We start from the raw sequence: 23,561 nt of genomic DNA, 5'->3' as shown, positions 1-23,561 counted from the left end.
TGGCTGACATAAAACAAAGTACTCCCACGTTCCCTTGAATCAAGATTCTCAGTATCCTTGAGTTTTTCCTGTCTACTAACTTCAAGGAATCCTTGCATTTGTATAGTTTGAAATGGAAGGGAAAACAATATATGCACTATTAAAAAAATCAAACATTCTATTTGGATGGGAATTTTTAAGCAAAACACTCGTTAACAAGACGTGAGGATTTTCCACTCAAACTTTAAAATATTGTCGTTTTGCAGCCCTCTATAGACACAGACGTTATACACGTGCTGCTCTTGTAACGTTGCGTCTGTTGGACGTACCCTAACGACGTGCTGACGTAAGACGTGTGAACAACAAACAGTTGTTGGACTTCAACAAGCTAGCGAAGGATAACGCTAGAGGAGAACAGGTTGAGCCTGCCTTTTCACGGAGAGAGAGGCGCTTACGAAATCCGGGCGGTCGGAATATTTTATACATTAACTCCTAATAACTAACAGCGTAGGTACCGGCACGTGTAACCCGGCACAGTTCCCTCGTGCTAATGTTAGCAACACAAACACGCTCATTGCTGCTCGGAGTGTGACGCCTGTTTTTTTCCTGGCTGCCGCTGGTCGAGGGCTGTGATGCGAGCAGAGTTGCTGCACGGCAGAGGGTGAGACGGAGCTACAGTCGGATTATATTCGTCTTGACACGGAAAATGGACTTTCTCGGGGAGAAACAGACGGGGTCACGCAAAAAAGCGGGCATGCGACCGCACACGGGCCTGGATGTCATTGTTGGTCAACAACTTTAGCCCGCTAGCGAACGTTAGCTTGCTTTAATTCATGCAGATGAATTGGGTTTGTTGTCGGGCAGTAATCTCACTTTGCTAGCGTAATGGAGGCACCCTGAGTGACTTGTTTGTTTCAATTGATTGTCCTGCTCTTCTTAAATACTACTGGCAATGTGTTGAAGACCGGGGAGCCTTTCGTCGAATAATAGGACACGGTTGGTAAGAATTATTGAATTGTATACCTGCCCGAGTCATAGTTGAGCGAAGTTCTCTACGACTATGAATTATTACTGTAACAGTATCTATTTCACGCAGGTATAGCATATTTCTATTATTGATAGTTGTGTGAAATTGCACTTTATTTGGCCGATTTTTAAGTATGCACTGCAGCCACCTTTGAATTGGGGTTTATCGACATCTATTCAATCACCCCCTGATGTAAAAAAAATCAGCACTTGTATAGAAGTTGGTAAATAAAACGTCAAGATAGGTATTTATCTGCGTGTATTGTTATGAGCCAGGGCAAAGGCAGCCTTATCCATGTCATTTGGTTCCTAGTCACTGTTTAACCCGAGATCCCAGCTGTTCGGCACAGTTAAAGGCTGAGTTTTACTGGAAATGAAAGCATGAATATCGAAGAGCAGTGTCTAGATTTGTGCAATGTCAAGATGAAAAACAACGTGGACGATGATCACAACACTACTAACAATACAGAAGGGGTTATCCCTCGGATCTCCGAATTGATGACTGACAGCAACACAGAAAAACAAAGCATTGTTCCTACGGAGGCCTCTGAAACTTACCTGATGCCTCAGCTCACTGACAACCTTCAGACAGCAGAGGAGAACAACCAGCAGGCACAAAACACAGTGGAAATTGATGAGGTCAATGGAAATGGAAAGAATAGTGCCCAGGACCCACCAGCGGTCGTGAACCCGACTGATTTTATCTTTTCTACTAGTGAGCAGCACGAGGAGAAAATGAAGGAAGATAAGGACAATAATCCTGCAAAGCTTGTTCTTGAAGAAGGGGATTATGGTGGGGACATGGACATAGGTGTGGATCTGAGTCTCGATGAGAGTGGGGTGCTGGAGGCTGAATCTGTAAATGTTAGATCACTGTCAGACAGTAATTTAGACTCAGTGTCCACTCCTCAGGATGTCCCAGCTGGCAGCACGACAGAAAGCCAGGCTGATGCAAGCCAGACATGCAGCATAGAAGCTTCTGCCACAGATCCAGCTGGATTGTATCCCTCAGTGCAAGAGGGGGACACTAAACACAAAAGTGGCAAAAGGGTGACATTTCCCTCTGATGAGGATATCATCTCTGGAGCAGTGGAGCCAAAGGACCCCTGGAGACATGGTAATTTTTGTTTATTTTTTTTCTACATGTTTGAATGTGTGATTGAGTTAGTTCTGCGTGTCTGTTGCGCCTGCATGAACATGTCAGCATACTGTGGTTTGCTGGAATTTATTCTTAGAAGGCTTTTTAACAGAGTCAACTGCTCCATATGGAGCAGTTGACTCTGTCCACATGTCCTGTCATGCTGCTAAATTTCCCACATATTCTTCAACATTATCGAGTAGATGTTGACACTGATGTATGGAAGGCGTGCCAGAGCACCGGTCTTAGAGAGGAATGTTTGTTTTGTTCCTTTCTTCAAAGCCTGACAACTCTTGCAGGTTCACACTGCTGTCTGTTTAATGCTTAGGCAACACCTGCAATCCCGCCCCATTTTCAAACTAGAAGATCAGTACTTTAATTACTTGTATAACTAAACGGCTTTATCTGGCTTTACCCCCACAGAGGCGTACCATATACAGTATAGACAAGGGTATGTACTGTATGCACTATTGTGACGGAGTCCCACCACACCTTGAGGTGTGCCATTTTTACCACAGCAGGTTCCTGTTTACCCAGTGAAAACATGTTTAGGGAAGCTAATGAAGGACACGACGCCACCTATTGCACCACCTTTAAATATTTTAGTGTTGAAAGTTACAAGGAAATATGTTTTCGCTTTTTATTGTCCATATGTGATATGGATATACAATGTAATATACAATAAATGTAATGTTATGCTCGTTTATTTTAACTGAAGTACTCGTTTCAATTTATTGCTGTTAACTATTCCAGTATTACCAGGTCTAATTTGCAGTCTAGTTCTTTTTATACATATTTGTACAGTGCAGGTTTTTTTTTTCCTCTTTTCATTTAAAAAAAATTCTATCATGAACTAACCATGACTCACACACTTTTTCATCTGCTGTGGACAAAGGATGCCGTTTAATAAACAGACCTACAAGCTGGTGTTTGCTCCCAGCACTGATGGCATTTGGCATAGTTACACAGGTGACTGCCTCCTGAGAAGATGACAAATTGTGTTAAGCTTACTACTAGCCTTACGATCTCAGTTTGTTTGTGCCATATTCACATACACTTAAAGGCTAAGCTGGTGACTATCCTATTTATTTTTCCCTGCAAAAATGTAGGCCAGACCAAGCAACGGTTGGTGATCCGAGAAGGGAGGGGGGGGGGGGGGGGGGGTAACAAAAGCAGAAAAACAGGAAGCTTACTGAGCACAAACATTACTGTCTCGTATTCAGCTGTATTTTAATTGTTTTATTAACACCCCGGTTGCAATTTATCAGGAAGCCACCCAGAAAGTCAGTTTTCTATCACAACATTCATGTCCCAGTGTTACCATTGATTTGATCAGTTTAAAACAATTTGCAGATTTCTTGCACCCATTTCCATGACAGGTTTAATTTAGATGTGTTGATATTTTTTTTAAGATAATTTCTTTCTTTTTCCTCCTTTTTGCCAGGCAATCGTGCTGATTGTTAACTGGTCATGGATATCTTATGCTGGACTCCATCAGGGCAAAGTCTCACCCAGTTAGCCAAGTTTTTTGTACCTTGATGAAAGATACAATGCACAGTAAAGTATCTAGATCACTCTAGTGTGGGGTTGACTTTTTATCAAAGACAGTTATCATGTACTTTAGGTAGGTTCCAAAGGTCCAGCTGATTGTGCTTTTGATTTAGACATGGACAAGCACTCGAGGTTAGTGAAGACCTGTTGGAAGTGATTGGACTGAAGAGTTGGAGCAGTGGACTCTTAAACAAAATGTGATAATCAGTGATAATGATAATTATCTTGTATATAATTGCTGTTGAAAAAGACTGAAAAATTGTTTAAGACTGTCACATGTGGATTTTATTATTTTCATTTTTCATACATGCCATATACAACAGCACGCATCAACCCGCACTTTTGGGAAGTTTAAATTTTAGTGTCACGTTTTATGACATTTGAAGGACATTTGAGCAGGATTGAGAAAGCACTCAGCAAAAAAATAATTAAAAATGAATCAATTCTCAGTGGCTTTCGTAGATATAAACCACATTTTTGTGCTTTTAGTTTTTGTGAAGTTTCTGTACAGAAATGGTTTGTTTTTGTTAATTTTGTCCTGTTGTTTTAGCCATAGGGGGTATTATTTCATGCCAGCACATAAATTTGTCAATGTTGCAGTAGTTTAGTTAATATAAAGAGCAGTTTAAATTTATGAAAATGCTCCCTTAGACACGTTCTGCTGTCCCAGTGTGATATGAACTGTGGATGCATTATCCTGCTCAAGACCCACAGGGCACACTTGAGGATTGTGGTTGTAAGTCAACTCACAAGATGACAAGCTTTTAGATCTGCCCATTTTCTTTGGTTGACGTGACAGACACTACTGCATAGTAATGTTGATGCTGGTAGTGATAGTGAACACCTGGTGATTTTGAAGAGTTACCGTGATGAGCACTCAGAAGGGTGCTGGACTAACTTTTACATTGGTTGCACTTATGTGCTTTTTCATTTATCTGCCATATGGTGTTAGTGCACCCCAGAAATATATTCATCAAATTATTGCCTTTTGGCAATAATTTGTGTAACCGTTGGCCTTCTGTATTTTAGTGTTATGAAGAGGGTGCTGTAACACACTCTGATTTCATGGAGGAGATTTCTGTTCATTCTTCCAAAACTAATGAGAATTGACCATGTAATAACCTCCTAGCTACTCCCCACATGTAAAGGCTGAGATTATGTGTATGAGGCAGCAGCAGGAGCGACTTGTGGTTTACTGCTGAATGGTCTACATACTTGTGGTGTTCCCACACTACAAGTAACCTGACAACCCCCCTAATTTTATTTACACAACAGTGTATACGTATGGAGCTCTTACTGTGTGACAGCAGGAAATAACAAGAGTTAGGAAAGCAAATTCTAAAGGAAAAAATTTGCAGAATGTAATAACATAAAGTGCATGAAGGACATAAAAACTAAAAGATAGACTTTGAAATGTATCGTTGTTTCAGAAAAGGCAGGTAGTGAAATATGCCCAGCCAGACTAAATGATCTCCTTTTACTCATTGAACTGAAGCTGGGAGCAAATACAAGTAAATTACCAGAAAGGCACCCTCTTTAAATATTTTCACACTATTTTTCTTCGTTATTGCCAAAAAGCCTGCCAGTATTCAGTTTAATTAATATTTTTTTAAGCGTTAGTCCTGCTTCTCATATCTTCCTGAGGTATCTTATCTGAATGTCAACAAAGGCTCCTCAGGCACTGTTAGTAGCGTGCACAGTGTCACAATAGAGCCACTGTCCGCCCGGACCCTTCTACAGATCTAGTGTCAGGTTCACTGGGTTCCTGTCTTATTTCATCTGTCATAAAGATAAAAGTAAAATGAGCTCACAGAGCCTGGAGCTTCATCTGTAAGCAGTGAGAGTTACAGCTGTAAAAGCAGAGGGAAGGACATTTGAGGTTGGTGTTGAATATTACAAAAGGAACTGATATCTGGTTTACTACTGCCAGAAAGTAAACTTGTGAAAGGAGTGAACATCATGCAGTCAATGTGAAATGTGCTCTTGGGGTTCTCAGGGGCTGATGTCACTTTTCACTTTCTTGTGGCACTTCAGCTTTTAGAATTAACCCAAAAGGAGAAAAATAAGGAAAAAAAAAAAAAAAAGAATTAACCCAAAAGTATCGACATTCACCGTTTAGAGCTAATGCTGTGATAGAGTGCTAAAATAGGGCTGTGTGTGACTCATATTTTCAATGAAGGCTTCCATGTCTTCAGTATTTTTTTATTTTATTTTTTATTTTTGTGTGTGCGATGATTCTCTTATTTTGCCACCTCTTTCCATTATGGCGACACACCTCCATCCTTCCCTCAAAGCCCAAAGTCACTTCCCGCCAGGCTGTGACTGGTCTATTTCAAGCCAAGACAGGAGAATAAAACTAAATGAGCTTCTTGGAAACACTTTGATTTCAAGGAGTTTGCTGAGGGACAGCAAAGCCGTGATGTTTTAAAAGTAAAATATAGTCATTATGAGTTTTAATGTAAACATGTCTACTCAGAAACTTCATTTTGTTGACAGTGTCTGAAACAAAATAAAGGAAGTTGTAAAATATATAATTATCATTTTGTTCTGAGTTGAGTAATATTCCTAGAACTGTTTTTTTTCCCCCCCCTTTTTGTCTTGCTCAGTTAAGACCCGAGGGATGTTTGTACTCTCCATTAAGGCCTGAGCAAATACTACATCATATCTTGAGATTTCTGAACTTCCCAGCATGATGCATAGCTTCCCCACCTTCCTCCATTTCTGCCTGTCTATTCTCTATTCTCTTTTTTGACTAGCTAGATTAGCTTAAGTGCAGGCGGCCTTTTCAGCAATGCATTGTGAACACAAAGCACTAGGTCACATTGGAAGCATATGGTCTAAGATGGTTCAGTCGCTGTGACTTGCGATATTACTAAACAAGTTCTAAATTTTAACTCTTACTATTACAGCACAACTGTAGAGGTACAGTTCTAGACTGGCTACCACAAGGGAAATTTGTAACAGCCTTATTATAATTCAGCTGTGAAATTAAGTTAAAGTTTGCTAATTGCAATACAGTCAATAAACAATGCAGGTAATATACAATTGATTATCCTGGAAGCAATTAAACTCTTTAGCCTACGTGTTGTTCGGTGTCAGACCTAAGGCCCACTTGGCACCATATTATTAGAGGCTCTGTGACCCATGAAATGTTATTTGTTGTGGCTCTAGACCAAGTTACAAACTAATAAGCAGAGCTTTCAGTGTAGAGCATGAACAAAGGCTCTGGAAACCTGCAAGTTAGTTCAGTTTACATGAGCAGCAGAGCTGAAGTTTTAACAACTAAATTCTTTTTCTGATCCAAACGTAACACTTTGTAATAATTGGACTGTGTGATAACAGTGTTTTTATATCTTGTGATGTGCCAAATTTGTTTAGTTAGGTGTGCAGATGTACTTTTTCATTCTGTTGGAAGCAAATAGCTGTGAAAATTTAGGTGTTAAATCAGTCAAGTTGACATCATTAAATCTGGTTTATTAGGTGTCATTAACATCCAGTTTCTCATAAAATCGTAAGATACAGAGTGAATTCAGGACTATTATTTGGAGAAAGAATAAATATTAATTAAAAAAACAACAAGGAACAGATTTAAAGCTGAAAATACTGGTTTAGCTTTTTAGCATGCATGAAAAGTCATTGCAGTTATTTTAAGATGCAAATTCAATAAATGAAAAATGAACAGCATCATTGCATAAATTGTTTGAAACCATTTAAATTCTATCAAATTCTACCAATTCTATCCTTGAAGCTTGTGCATGTGAATGCACATCTTGGACATTTGCGATGTTAGAATGACAACATGGATGCAGAATTTGCTATTCACAGAAGAATTTGGTACGTTTACATATCAGCAGAACGGACACCTTAATAAATCTATGTAACAACCACATTGGTTCAAAATTAATGCTTTTTTTCTGCAGTGGTTTTTTTTTTCAGCTCCCATTACACAGATCTTTATGTGTGATGTGATAAGACAACACCTGATAAAGTCAGCCCTTTAGGCTGTCTTTAGTTTGTACATTCATCTATTATGCATTTACTCTGTCTATGCTATGTAAGTGTGCTTGTCTGTGTTTGTTTTGTGCTAAATCCTGGCCTTTGACACTCTGCCAATCTGCACTGTCTTAAAGAAAAAAACAACAGATGAACGCTTATAAATGGCAGAAATGGCATACTGGTTCGAATGCTGTTGTTTTCTGATCCTCACTTTCCGTCCTCATCAAACAGGAATTCCTTGCCCTTCCCTCCCTAATGTCGTTTCTCTTAACACACGAGGAGGCTGGAATTGAAGTATTGCTTTCTCTGTCTGTACGCAAATGCACAAAATGCTGCCTCATAGAAAACTGGATCATACAACTGTCATTCCCTCATAACTGTCCATCTGGTTCAGCAGCTTTCTCTCTGGCAGGCTCAATCCTTTGTCATCTGGGTGTGAGTTTAGAATGGCTTCACTGTTTTGTTGTTGTTTTGTTTTTCTGGTGTCATACCGAAAAGATTAAGAGAAGGGCTGTTGATGGGCATGTATTGCTAAAGGCATGGAATCTGCATGTAGTGAAAGGTCAAAAATGAATTCCAAATTTGTTGTCTAGTATTAAAAGAGGATAACAAACATAAAATGATCATTGTGTTTCATTCTAATCCCTTTGTTTTGCCTTTCAGCACATGCTGCTCTCTCCAAAAAAGTCTGGCAGATTTAGTTTAATATACGTTTTTTTAATTTTTTAATTTTTCCATTTGGATCTCAGTGTTGAACAATATAATTCTATAAGATTTTTTTATATTCTGCTGTATTCTAGCAGCAGTTACAGAGTTGCATAGTCTGTAGTAATGTTCAAGAAATCCTAACACACTCAATGTCTTTGTTCTGCAGTGATGTGAAATGTGAGCTCAGGTATTGTGTGGGTTATTTGTGTTTTTCTTTTTAGGAATCCATTGCAGATTTTCCACAGAAAAGTCTTTGGCCAGGTGAAGTTAGAACCTGGGACAGAGCAGAACTCCAAATGACAAGTTCACAGAGAGAGCTGGTAAAGAAACGGTTATATAATGTGATAATTTCCAGAATAGGTGAACATGTATATCAGGCCTCTAGAGATTCAAGTATGTGGCACAATCAAAAAGTAAGAACACATACTTACTTAAAAAACAAACCGTGCACAACATTCCTGCAGTTTTTAGGTCACTCCCTAAAGGGCTGTTCTGACCATTCCTGCTGATGCACATTTGCAATGCATGGTGAGTCTCCTTGACTATGTCAAAACAGCAGCCTATGAAATAAACATTTATTTGGGCAAGAAGAAGAAGTTGTAGGGTATCAGATTGTGATGATTGTGACAAACAGCACAGTATTTTTCTTTGGTACAGCATTTGTGCAGTCTTCTTGGTGTCTGGGTTGTCTTCTGTAATGCTTCTATGTTGCAGGCTGGACAGGGCAGTCGCATTACACACTTACTATGTTTTTTTTTTGTTTGTTTTTTTTTTAATGGGGATAGTACATGAACACAGACTAAAGGAAGTATTAACAGAAAAAGCAAACCAACAACGACAAAAAAAGAATAATCGACAGATTATAGGTCCTGATTGGTTTTGGTTATCTTGGATTACTTGCTCAGGCCTTGTTGCAGTGGCCACTTTCAACTATGTCCACTTTCATTGCACCGTATGTATATGATGGCACATCAGTTGTGGGCTAAGACCAGGTATGCTTGTATTGCATACTAATCTCAGTTCCAAAGTGAGTACACAGATTATAACTCACTCACTTTTTCTATCTGATCTTGTACTGGACCTTTAGTTTGCCTAAAAAGGGTTTGGGTGGAATTTTAAACCTTTGGGCTTGTCTGTTTTTTTTTTTTTTGTGTTTTTTTTTGTAATTTAAGACACAGGCTCAGGTGTGAGTGTCAGACTTGTATCTCTTTTGTGCATGCATGATCACGGTCTCGTCATGCAGACTTGTGCAAGCAAACTGGAGGAGTGCCTCAGGCCGTGCCTTTTTGCCGCACCTCTGACGTACAAGGCAGCCAGTTGTCATGTGTGAATGACGCTACTACCACTGTCTACAACACAGCACTGTGAAATTGCAACCAATGGACCTGGAGAATTTGGGGGTGCTATTTTGAACATTGGCACTTGGACGTTAAGTAGGAACTGGCAGTATGTCTGTGTTCCTTAACATTTGCACCTATCCATTTTTATGTGGTGCAGAAATATGCAAACAGCAACATAACTGACTAACTATAAAGAACTCTCAGGCTTGAATTGATTTGGCCAATCAGAAAATAAATTATCCAAAGACTAGTGAAGGTGTTGGGCTTACACCTGAAATAATATGGATTTAATTCTCTGCACCGCCTGTTGGACATCTGGCTTCCATGTGTTCCACTCTCTGTCCAATCTTCTTTACTGGCACAGCTTTATTTTTAGCTGCTAGCTGGGAATAATTTCCTCTAACGCATGTAACCTGTCAACACTGGTTTCCCGGTTTTTACCTTTCGAATTTAGCTTAATAAATGCTGGCTAAGTAATCAACTCTAGATCTTTTCCAAAGATTTTTTATTTAGCCTTCCACCAAGAGAGGTAGTTCTAGGTTGTTGTAGGGTAGCAATGTCCACAATATAACAACAAGTCAGCAAAAAACAGAATAACCTTTGTTTTTTGATTAGTCATATTTTCTTTGTTACAAACATTCTCTGTAGAAACCAGATATGCATATAGGTGGTAGGTTTATCTTCAGTAGCTTGTCTTATACAGTTTTTGCTTTTTTCCATATCAAACCTAAAGCATTTCTTTATGCTGCTGTTGTGCTGAAGTTGCTGTGTCAGTCTTTGCAAGCAAAGCCAGTATGTGTAAACAAGTTAGACAGGTGAAATTCAACACACTATGTGGGTCAAAGGAGTTTCAGTGGAATCCTCTCTGTGTGCCAAATCTGCTGTGTCTCTGTCTCTGCAAACAGTGTTGTTTCTTCTTCTGCACACACGCAAACAATTGTCTTTTCCTGTTTCCTCTTTGCTGCTGGAGTTAGGCGAGAAAGCACAGTGTCTGTAGCCAATTTGTTTGTACTTTGTTTTACGTCAGATTGTTGGGAAGGCTGAGAATTGATGGATTTTGATGTGTATGATATTGGGCTGGACTTAAGTATCTTCTAAAAAATTTGCAGGCCTACTCAAAAGTTACAGATTATGTGCATGTTGCATTGGCTCTGAACCAACATTTTGTTAAAGAATGTGCAGTAAAGTCAATAATTGGATTACTTTGTATGATTGTTGCATTATGTTAGTCAGGACTTTCATACGACAGCTGCTTCTAAGTAGGTGAGAAAGCCTTTTAATTGTATTAAAAGATGATAATTACATGTGTGTGCAGGCACTCGAGGCTTGGCTTCAACATCAAGTGATTTTACACAGCTTCGCATGAAATTAGTAAGGTCTGTCCAAAAGCTTGAAGAATGGGACGGCCATTAATTACCCAGCTCATTTTACAACACCAAATGTCTGTAGGGCTTGTACAGTGGCTGTGAATACATGGGAAAGAAATTATCAGAGCTCTAAGTCTCACACTCATCACAGTCCTATGCAGCAGACGAGATGCATACAGCTGTAAGAGTGAAGTAGACTCTTCTTGTAATTGCGAGATGGCCAGTAAGAAACATGAACAATTTATCAGAGATTTGTTGATCAGACAGAAAATAAACTGCAAAAAAATGAGAGCTCTTAAATCTGGCTGATTTCTCTCTCGACCAGAGGTAGCTGTAATTGATAACATCATTTATTGTATTGGATGTTCCTTAAATAAGTGAACTATTCCTTTATCTGGTGTAACAAATAGCTTCTCACCTTGCCTTAGAAACACAGCTAAATTAAAAATTCTTGCTTTACGTCTTATATAATAGCATGCCATGTTCATGATAGTTATTCAGGTTGTTCATTTGTCCCAGTAAGAGTAGCTCAAACTAAGTCTGGTACTAAAGCCCACGCTCATATTGTGGGCTCTCTGTGGGTCGATCCGTTCTGACCTTTTGTGGGTGGTGGTAGAGGCTTTGACTGCAGCAATGTTATGTTGTGCAGCTACAAATGAGAATAGATCTCCTGTATTTTTAGATGCTGCATTTATTAATAATGATGTAATTTCTGTTTTCATACTTAAGTTGCAGGAAACTGACAAGTAACAGAAATTGGATGTGCACTAGATGTGACTTGGTGAAGAAAAATGTGTCTGGTTTGAGTTGTACAAGTTAAGGAGACTGGCGGGAAACCGAAGCAGCAGGATGCCTTTATTTTTTGTTTCACATGTTGCACAGTGTGGTCGGTAACAAACCACCAAACTGCGCTTGTGCAAACAGCTCTTTTTTTTTTTTTTTGGTCGTGCTCTTTTATACAGGGTCTGTTATGTGTACCTGTTCTTCAGGCCCTCATTTGAGTTTAAATATAGTAAAACCATTCATATGTAGGCCTGCCTTAAAGATTAACCTGGGTTGTCCTTGATTCCTGAGTTTTAAGTTTCCAGAAGAAGGGAGGTCATTTTCCGGTAGGCCTACATACAACTGGACTTCCTTTTGCAACCAGTTCAGTCATGCCTTGCTGGCCATTAGACAAAAATTCAAGCTTAAGGCACTTTTGCCTTGACTTGGCCTTCGGTGTCTGAAAAGTTATCTTGTACACACGTCTCAAAAACAGTAGTCAGTAGGTTCTTTGTTTTCAGAAAAAAAGTTGCTTAAGGGCCACAAAAATACACTAAGTTAGCAACAATAACATGAGCTGAAATGAGCTGATTAGTATAGTGAGTGACATTAACAGTTACTACACATTTCCACATTAAAAATAAAGAAGAAAAGCAGACATATCAGAAAGCTAAAATTAAAAGCTGAATACCTACCCAGACAATATCAAAGTAGTTTAATGCTTTGCTACTTTGAAACTTGGGTAAATATACAAAAGAATAAATTATAGTTTAGATTGAAGCCAGCAGAGAAAAAGGCAGATTATGTAAACATTTTGTCGAGACACTCATATTTTCCACTTCATAACTCTCATGGAAATCAGTTAAAGTAATTAATAAGTTTTGCAAGTTTTGGAGTTGTGCAAGTCTAGATTGTAAAGAAATGTTTTCAGACTTAGAAATTAGGAAAATGTTTGACTTCATGCTAAAAACCTTTATAAGCAATCACAAAAAGAGTACTGGGGTAGTATCAATAAAATTCTCTTTATTTCTGGGAGACTTTCATGGTGTTGCACATGTAGTTTAAAAAAAAATACAAAAAAGATATTGCCAAGACTTGTGAAAAGGGCTTGTGAGTCTCTCTCATCAGTTCAAAGGCAGCTAAACTTTGTGCTTTGAATGTACTAGCATATTGACTGATAACCTGTACCAAGGAAACCCTTCCAATCACATGCTGGTTGAGGTTTCAGTTGCCTGAAGCTTGAATCGAAAGTTGCTAGATTTTTTTTAAACTGAGTTTAAAAGTAATGGATGTTTTTGTAGTTGCATTAAATTGCAGTATACTGAGGGCAAAATAATTCCTTGTGCCTCAAGTATGTTATTTGAAGTGCCGGCTCTGGAAATTGTCTGCTCTTCCTTTGTTCTTTGTAGCTCCAAGACAGTTGAGGTGTGGAAGTGAAGTAGCAGGTTTTTGTTATTGAATAGTCCTCACATTCAGTGCCTGAGTGAAGAAGGCTTTGAATTCTTCTAAGTGGTGAACTCTCCCTCTAGAGAGTTCTGTGCCTGTACCTGTTGCAATTCTTCCAGTTGTTCAGGTTAAGCAATTGATTTATAATTTCCTGCAGTTTTTCTTATTCCAAGATACCCTGCTGGCTGTGCACTGTAGAACAGAAGTAACAGAGCAGAACTTATTCTGGTTACTTTGTACTAAAAAAAGGCAGTTGTTGTAATCAAATGCAAACATTAACCTTACCTAAATACTGTGACATTTTCCTGTCAGTTGTTTTTTTTTTTTTTTTTTTTAATTACTGACAAGCACAGTAGAACGGCTTGTCTGGATCACAGAAATCCCTGTTTACTCAAACAAATGTGTTGGAAGCCTGAGACAGGGCAAGTCTAGCACCAAGAGAAAGCAGGAGCAGACTAAACTGTCAACCTCAGCTGTCAATTAGCAGCAAAAAGCTTTTTTTTTAAGCCTTCAGGTCTTGTTGACAGTGTCCTAATCTCCAAAATGCCAACCATGACACTTAACAGAGGGCCTGAATTTAGTGATTGAGACTATAATGACTTATTGGTTAGGCGAGTGGGGGGATAGGGATGTTGTACTCTGCTCTTCCACACTAGCTTAAGCATTCAGCTGTATTGCTTTGTCAAAACAGACAGTTTATTGAAAGACTTGGTAAAGATAAAGCTGAATTCCCTGTATATTTTTGGCATACTGGTGTTGCACTTGACTTTAACAGTGGTATGCCTTAAGAAGCCACATTATCATGAACTTATTTAACAAAAAAGGTCTTGGGATAAGCATCCGTGTGACGATTAGAAATAAAGAAAATAATTTGAGAGTGATGGCTTACATGTCATCTTGTAAACATAAGTGACCAAATTCTGTAGAGGATATATTTGGCTTTTCTTTGCTCCCACTTGATGTTGATGATGGTGTTCACCATGTTTAATAAGGAGTAAATCTCTACCCACAGTCTTGTCTTTTATAGCACAACATCTTTTTAATCATAAATCCTGCAGCTTTTAATTCACCTCTGTTGATATTAGTTAGTAACCTGGGTGCTTTTTTTCCCTTTGATTTTGCTCACAACCTTATCTATGGCAGCAATCAGTGATTAAGTGTGAGGGACGTGCTGCTTGATTGCTTGGTTGAGCAGATTTGCTAAGTCAGAGCAGAGATCATTTCTCTGTCTTGTCTTGAAACCTGAAATATCAAGGTAGCCCCTCATCTATCATCTTTGGAGCTGTTAGCTGCTGAGATAACCACCATTTCAGCAAGGGTTTAAACAGAATATTAGAATTCCCAGGATCTAGATAAATGCTGCATAGTAATTTTTTAATTTGTATTCAAGGTGGAAATGGATTGGAAATATTAGGAAACGGAGCAATGACATGCAGCAAAGGTCCAGCCAGTCGGGCGTTGAACTGGGAAATCAACACACGACTGCGCATACTTGATACAGTATGCACATTTAACAAAATGTTTTTTTTAAGGGTCAAAACAAGTTTGTGCTTGTCTATCTGTAATGTTCTTGCTTATCTAATGAAGTCCATTGCTCCCACACAGTATCGGGGAGCACTTGTTTTCACATGTTTTTCCTTATTTGTCTGCATTTTTGTTTTTGCTGTGTTTCTAGACACGGAGAGCATTTCTCTTATTGTTTGTGTGCTTTTCCTCTCGTGTGTGTGTTTTGTTCTTTGCCCACCATTAACTTCTGCATACCAGTAACTTTTAATTTGGTTTCTGACTATGTTGTTTGGAGCAGTCCTTCCCCTCCCTACTTCTTATTCCTGTGCACCTCCTCATCACCACTCCCTCCATACAAGTACCAGCAGCACTGGAGGGAGTGCTATAAAATAGAAGAAAAGACCAAGGCATGCAGAAACACAGGCAACAGCTGTAGCTCTGATACTGATGTCTCTTCTGCATTTGTCTCTTTGTGTTATTGCTTATGTATTTCCTTTTAAGTTTTTGTGTACTTTTCTTGTCTGTTTGCTTGTTTTTGAGGTGTTTGATGTAAATCTCCTTGCACAACTTTCTTTTTTATTTTGTACACTAGTGCTAAAATATCTCAATCTCTCTCATCCCTTCTCTGTCTCTAATGAATGTGTAAAAATACTATGTAGTGAGCATGAGACCCTCTCTACCCTCAGACCCCACCTTCCCTCAGGAAATGTTTACACACACTTGCTCCACTGCGACTCTGCACAATAACTCTTTTCCAAGGACACAGTGTTCATTGGAGTGCACATAATGTACTGTAGAACTTTACAAGACTGCTTTCTTACACAGTGGTGGAAGTGACATCCAGGAGGACTTAACAAATTCAGATCCAGATACTTTCCGTAGGTGAAGCACAAATGTAAACTAGAAAATGCATTTTCTGAAGAAACTGCAGTGTGAATGCTGATAACTGAATGTTTTGAGCTGAAATAAAATAATTGCTAAATTTAAGTAAAAAATGTTGAATGAGATGAAAAATAGATTCGTCGAATATCCAGATACAGCTTTACAGAAGTATCAAAATTTAGATGGAGTACTATTATGACTGAAGTGAAGACAGGACTGTAATGAAAGGGCATCCTCATCCAGTCATGGGCTCTAGTCAGTTTTTAACAGCAGTCTAGTGGAGAGTGTGGTTGGTGGCTATATTTTACAGCAGTAATTAGAATTAATTCTTTTTTTGAGGGCACATGACTTCAGCAGGACTGAAGCTCCCACCCCCATCTTAAAGGCCAACATTTAAGACGGCCAACTTGTCAACAAACTTGCACTTCTGAAGCCAGATGAGGGCTCTTTTCCTTGCTGCTTCAACAGTGATTCATATTTGTTGGACCCCTGAGAGTCCAACAAAGAAGGGGCTATTGTCTGTTGGGGCTGCAGTTCTTCATGAGCTGTCCAGGCTGGAACCAAAGCTAATGAAGGTTCCCACATAACTCCAGAGTTAACAGCTGTTGTAAATCGGAGTAAAATAATGTTTATTGTAACCAGCTAGGATAACCAGGATAACTTAATAAGCTTCAATTGTTTAGTCGGCGAATCATGTGCATCCATAGCTACATGACTTGTGATAATGCTGGTGAACACTGGCAGTTCAGCTTTTTGTTGTTTACTTCTTTTTTTTTTTTGTTTGTTTTCTTTTAACGTGACTGAAGAGACTACATAGTCAAAGAAATTGCTAGTTTTTGACCTTTATGGTTAATCGTTCAACCGTTTGCCAGTGGCCGATGATTATAAAACAAAATAATGTTAACAATTTACGTGATTTATGTTTTTTTTGTTTGGTTTTTTTTTTATTTATTTTTTATCGTCTGACACAGAGTACTTGAGCAGATTTGTGCTTTAGTGGACCAAGAATCATTTAACTACTTACACTACTTTCATTGCATCTTTGACGCAAGTTATTTATAATTACGCCATTTGATTTACTTAGGAATTACTAAAAATAATAACGCACTGACAATTCAACTTCTGTCATTTGGATTGGATTGTATGTCTGCTTTTGCATTCAAGTTGCAGGTGCTAAAAGTATATAGAATGGATGCTGAAATACTGCTGAAAAGACAGTTCATATACCCAGTAAATATAATTATGAGATGTGTAAAATAATATCTAAAAATATAAATACTAAGTAGTCTGAAAATTATAATAGCTCTTGGATGACAAACAAACTGATTAATGTGTCCTATTGGAAATGTTGTGCAAGTAATTCTGCATTAAAATTACACAAATCTCACGTCACCTGTCACTGGCCTTTCACAGTTCCCAGTAGTTCAATTCCTTGGAATTGTTAGTCTGCTTGCCTATCAATCCTGTTTATCGGTTCCACTTACATGACAATCAGCTGATTTCTGTATGTGTTGGAGAAGGTAAATAGTGGCACAGCCCACATCGTCCATATGGACATTAGTTTTATTTTTTTTACACAAAAGGGCACAGTGATAAAGTGCAAACTATATTGAGGACAGAAACAACCAGTTTATACTTACACCTACATAGACAGCATGTTAACACTAAGCTAGCCAAGAACCCAGAGTGATGTTAAAGCTGAATGAATGCCAACCTCAGCGCAGCATCTGGACTCTGATCTTTAACAGGTAACAAAGAGAGTGATGAGCAGTTCGTTTCTACTGCTTCATGTTTCTAAAGTCAAATCACTGTGGCGATGGCTGAAGACTCTTTGTGCTGGATTTCATCTTTGCTTTGTGTTTTTGGCTTTGTGTTTTAGCTAAATATGAAGAGAAAGATCATGTGTGTGTCCTCATTAGGCTAGGGATTTGTGTTGGCGTGTGGGACTGTAGCTAATAGGTTTCTATTGTTAAATACTCCTGGTGCTTGAAGCCTTTCCGTCAGGTGTGATTAATACATTTGAGAGGGTGTAAGTTAAAGTGATGGGGGACATTGTGTGAGATGAAGGAGATTAGAAATGGAGCCAACAGTGAAGTGGACAAGTTCTCACCTTGGCAAGACAAATCAAAATGCTGACGGCAGCAAAAGTCAATAACACACACAGAGACAGACAGAACAGCCAGTGTGTTACAGCTTTGCTTTCTGCAGGGTAGATACACTGGTTGGAAAGAGAATGGATGTCATTGTTTTTCTGCCAATGTAATTTACTGTTGTGATCTTTCAAACCTCCTTCTATACACTCTGTTTTTCATCTCACGTTCTATTAGTAATTTTCTGTATTCTTCTGTCTTTTTTTTTTTTTTTTTTGGCGCATAAGTGCTTCACTTCATTTCTCTGCTGAGTCTCTCAGGCGGAACAGCGGGTTTGAATGCTGCCCAGTCATCTGACTGGAGTTAGCCCCCACAACCGTCTAGGATGGCAACGGTGGCTGACCCACACGCAGACCAAGAACAATACCTCCTTTTTGCTGACTTAAGTAGGGGAGTACTTAAAGGGGTTGCAATCTCTGATTCTCTCTTTCAAGAGAGTGCTCCCTAAGGCAGAAACACTAACAGCTCACATGAAAAAAGAATATTTTCTAAGTCTCCGTGTCTTAGACTTTATTATGTTCATTTTTTTTGAGTCATGGAAAGTCTTGAGTTGTTCTGATGGATCAAAGCAGATTCAGCCATTTGTTAGTGTTTTGCACTTACTGACCAGTAGTTACAGCTTGCTAGTACTGGGTTAATTCTTGTGGCATAGATCAAAAGGAGGCTAAAAACATTCCACAAAGATTTTGTTCCAGATTGACATGAAAGCATTACACTTGCTGCAAATTTGTCATCTGCAAATCCATGATGTGAATCTCCCATTCAACCACATTTCAAAGGTGCTCTATTGGACTGAGAAATGGGGTCTGCAGAGGTCATTTGAGCACAACGTTGCCATTTTCAAGACAAGAGTTTGAGATGGTTTGAACTTTGTAACATGGTGCATTATCCTGGTGAAAGCAAATATTAGAAGATGGGTACACTATGATTAGAAATGAATGACATGGTCAGCAACAAAACTCAGACTAGGGCTGGGCCCTCCATACCTGCTTCATGCCCTGGAGGACGGGGCTGTGGCCCCCCCACACCCTCTAGCAGATCATTACATGAAGGAACCTTTTAAAAAACAAAAAACAGACGCGTCCATGCTCACAGGTGTACACACGGGTGATCACACCCACAAACTACACCCTTTTTGGCTCAAGGTGAGAGAAAAAAAAAAAAAGAAGAAAAAAAAAGAAAAAAGACTAGGGCTGGGCCATAATGTTAGGCAACGATAGGAAAATGAAATATCGCGATAGAATATGAGTAAAACGCGCATGCGCAGTGCCTTTGTTTTCATACGCACATGGCCGATTGTTGAGTGAAACAAATGAACCAGAATTGGGTTGTAAAAATGGTGCAACTTCAGTGATGTGGAATTGGTTTGGTGTTTGTCCGTCAGATACACGACAAAGCACATTTTTTTGCAGAACATGCAAGCGGCCGTCGTTATTGTCGTATTTGTCCTATTTGTCGGACTAAGATGCTCTTAAATCTGGGAGTAATCTGGGTCCTAAACTCCGTATAATTCAGGTCAAACGAACACTGCAGCATCACTGAGAGTTAAAAACTGTCTAAATTCTTTCATCTTTAATAAAACGATCAGCATTGCTGCCTTACCAGGTGTAACTGAAGTTTAACTTCCAGGCATCCATGAAAACAAAATGTATTACATTTAACGGAGTTAGAAGTTAGCAAGAAGCTAGCGGAAGTTAGCTCGCTAGTTTCGCTAGTAAGCATGATATAGCATGTTCTGACTGAGAGATTTCTGAAAAAATTCAAACGTACAGCTCTGCTATCACTTCCAACATAAATGAAGACAGGAAACTAAACAGCAGTGACGTTTGTAGGGTTACTGAAGTTGGGCTAGCTGGTATATAATTATGTGCTACGTGATCGCTAGCTACACAGCTATGTTAGCATAACATAAACAGTGAAGCTGGAGGACGAACACTAACACTTTTCCACTTATAAAAGTTAACGTGAAGGTTCTTCATGGTTAGAGACAAATGCAATTGCATGGCAGGATGCTGTAAACGGACCAAACTTCAGTCAGGAGAACAACTGAGATAATCCATCCACAATACGAGGTTGGTTATTAATATACTGCAACAACATGGGAATAGAGCAGCTGCCAGAGAATTCAACATTAATGAATCAATGGTACAGAAGTGGAGGAAGCAAGAAGAATGAGTTTAATAAAGTTTGATTTATCTGACTGCTTTGTTTCGCTTAATGTGCCTTATAATCCTGTGCACCTTATGGTCTGAAAAATACGTACTGCACACTGCAGTTTAATGTTGCAAAGCACCTCTTTTTAACTTCAGTGGATATTATACATGGTTATGCTCAGGATATGTCAGCCCATTTCTACTGGAAATGCCTTTTGGTTAAACTTTTAGCAAGGAATTTGCATTTGCACTGTTACATTTTTATAAAGCTTTAATGTACATAAAAACCAGCTTCTTGTTTAAGTGAAAATAAATGGAAGGTTGTCTTTTTGCGCTAGTAATGTTGTGGAGTTGTATTTTGTCTCGCATCAATTATATTGTCAGTTATATCGTTATCGCAAATTTTCAAATATATATCGTGATAAATATTTTTGGCCATATCGCCCTGCTCTAACTCAGACTGTTGAATTTAAACAATGTTCCTTTGCTACTGCCACCAGCAGCAGCCTGAATTGTTAATTAATACAAAGCAGAATCTTAGCTAGGTCGCCAGTGAGGTCTTCTGCAGCTGTAGCGCAGTTTTTCTTTGATATGTTGTGCATTCAGAGATACTTTTCTGCATACCGTGCTTGTAACAAGTTGTTATTTGAGTCACTGTGACATTCCTCTCAACTCAACAAAGCAGTCTGGCCAATCTCCTATGACATCAAAAAGGCATTTTTGCCCAGAAAGCTGTGTGCATGAAATTCAATGTTGGACTTTTTTTTAAGCCTTCTAATATAAATGCTGACACTATGTCTGGAGAATCTTTTTTTTTTTTTTTTTTTTTTTTTTTTTTTTTTTTTTCGCCCCACAAACATGAGCCACATTCAGTGCAGTGAGTTTTCATTTTCAAGAACTATGTATGAAGAAACATACCAATAAAAGCGACCCTAACCTTTTTGACTGTATTCTGTTTTGCAGCTCAGAATGTGACGGTGGAGGAGATCCTCTCATCCTATAAACAAGCCTGTCAAAAACTCAACTGTAAACCTATACCCAAAGTGCTGAAACAGATACAGGTAAGGCTCAACATAATACAAACACACAGTTGACACACAACTGACAGATTAAGTCAGTGATGTTGCCAGCCCACTAGTGATAAAGTCTTTTTTTTGTTTGTTTGTTTGTTTTAAAGACTGTATTGCACAAGCTTTGGATTTTTGTCTGTTGTTGGGGGAAAAAAAGTTATTTTTTAGTGACAAAGTTATAAAAATAATGCCACAGGAAGGGTGATAAATTACAAAGCCCTGTCCACCTTGAGACTTTTAGGGCTTAGAGGTTGAACATCCCCATTTCAGTCTCAGTCGATTTCAGTAGATCGACTGAGAGTGTTGTAACCGACTGAGCCTATGCCCATAGGGATAACGGCAATGTGACTAACCTGTGTGTGACGCAGGTCCTTTGTTTACTATGGTGTCTCTACATAAAGATATAGTTGCAGTGTATCAGCTAACCAGATGCGGTCTACTGTCTATGCAACATTAGGAACTTTCAAGCTCTCTGCTTATTTAGCTGTGTATCTATTCATTTTTCATAGAGGTGGTTTTAATACTTAATATTACTAGCTAACAATCCAGTTTAGTATGAAGAAACAAGAGCAATATTTTTAACTGAAACGTTAAATACAAACACTGTGGGTATGAACTGGTGTCTCATTTTAAGCAGCAACAAATTGTCTTGGCTCATTATTTTGATCCATATAATGTGTTGTGGGCAAAAAACAGGATGAGCTTCCCACAAATGTTAATTTACCTAGAGGAGGAAAAACACTTAATAATTCTTCCGGTTTTCAACTGCACATAATAACATAATGAATGTTTTATTTTGTTATATTCATTTATTTATTTATTTATTGTTAATAACAACCATATTGGCCTCCTGTGGACCTTGGTCCTAAATGTCTTGGCACGCAACAAAACCATTGCAACCACAGACCCGCTGCTTTCTCCGTCCTTTTTAAGCTCAGTTTAATGTGGCCAATCCTCCCTCTCACTGTTACTGTAGATATTGCTGCTTTTAGATGGTAATTGCTTTATGACCAATGGTTCAATGTTAGTGCTAACCATGAAAGGTCTCTGCATAAATATGTGGAGAAAAAAAAGTTGTTGCCACCTAAAAGAAACCCACCCAAAAATACAAAATCCTGTTGGTGTCATGTACAACAAAGCATAGATTCAATCAGAATTGTTGTTTTTATTGTTTGTTTATTTTTAATACTGATAATGTGAATTTTGGGGGGTTTGTATACATTTTTTCCTTACTTCTGTTATCCTTGTTTTTCATATCATCTTTAATTCAAGCTGCTCAGGTATTTTGTCTTATTTAAAGCTTAGATGTCGAGAACTTTAGTTTAATGTATGATATTTTTATTCACAGATTTATGAAACTTTTAATCACTATTATTTTTAGCTATTGCCTTGGTATACAATATTAATTTTTTTATGCATTTTGCCTTGTCAAGCTGCAGTGTTGATTTTTCTTTTCATTGTTTATGAAAGAGAACCAAACCATCCAGATATAATGAACAATCCCAGTACTCTTATTTTGAAAGGTCAGTTGCTGACCCAGCTCAGGTTTCCCTTGGAACTAATTCTTTGAGAAACACTGTGAAACCATTAGCCAAATGATTGTTCAATACGAAGGATACAGGACATGTATACTATACAACAACTGAAACTGTTCAAATTATGGCAGCTCTGGGCTCCACTCAACAACCAAGAGGTGGACAAACATCCAACAGTTAAACATTTGGACGGCACCCAAAAATCCTTTTGTGAGGTCAAACAAATTTTTTTTCCAAAAATTACATCCTGAAGGTTTTTGTTTTTGTCATGAAAACACTTCAAAGGCCTGTTAATGTGGTTTGAGGGCATGGTGTGATCCTTCATTGCATGACTTTGGACAAGCGCTGTGATGGTATCCTGTAGATACAGGGTTTTTCCGTAAGAGTGGTTGTTACTCCCGTCAGGCACGCGGGTGTTTTTTGGCCTTCTCCTGTGGGTTAGCCTGCTCAGTCATGTGTCTCATAATCCCTCTAATATAAGCAGTTCTTCAGATCCAGTGGGGAAGCCTCGAGGCTGTTAGTTTTTATAGTTTGCCAACCTTGTGCCTTTGTATGTGAGTTAGTACACACGCATGCAGAAAAAATCAAAAAGAAAATACATTTTTTACAAACCTCTTTGTTAAGAAGAAACTCATAGCTTTACGTTGGTAAATCAGTATTAATGATGATTATGCTGGAAACCTGATATTGAAAAAAGGACACATATTTGTTATACTTAAGGATCTTTACACTTTAAGTATATATTATTTTGGTGTAATTTAATGAGTAATGAGGTGAGGTTGAATTGTCCTGCATCAAGAGAGAAAGCCGTGCATTTAATTGTTTCTATTGTATTACAGGAGGAAAACTTATACTACTGTTCTAAAATGTTTTCTACCAATAAGTGACAGTTCAGTATTTCTCATGCAAATGCGTCAGAAGGGATAATTGTTTGTACAAGTAATGGCCTGTC

At 38.5% G+C, this 23,561-nt stretch overlaps 1 protein-coding gene across 1 annotated transcript in view; it reads left to right on the top strand.

Moving 5' to 3' along the window:
* Window positions 1-313: 313 nt before the first annotated feature.
* Window positions 314-23,561, top strand: part of ppp1r37 (protein phosphatase 1, regulatory subunit 37) — a 46,433-nt gene continuing 23,185 nt past the window's right edge. The window contains exons 1-2 of the mRNA XM_086261643.1: window positions 314-2,122; window positions 20,968-21,065. Of these exons, the coding sequence (XP_086117769.1) occupies window positions 1,387-2,122; window positions 20,968-21,065 (834 nt within the window). The 5' untranslated portion in view covers window positions 314-1,386. The remainder of the gene's footprint in view (window positions 2,123-20,967; window positions 21,066-23,561) is intronic.

The sequence above is a fragment of the Aulonocara sp. 'chitande type north' Nkhata Bay genome, linkage group LG14 (genome assembly GCF_057382095.1).
Source record: "Aulonocara sp. 'chitande type north' Nkhata Bay isolate Kocher_YH1m ecotype deep benthic linkage group LG14, A_spYH_male_GT1.1, whole genome shotgun sequence".
Taxonomy (NCBI): Eukaryota; Metazoa; Chordata; class Actinopteri; order Cichliformes; family Cichlidae; genus Aulonocara; species Aulonocara sp. 'chitande type north' Nkhata Bay.
The sequence above is the reverse complement of the archived record's forward strand: the minus strand, read 5'-3'. Positions and strand labels throughout refer to the sequence as shown.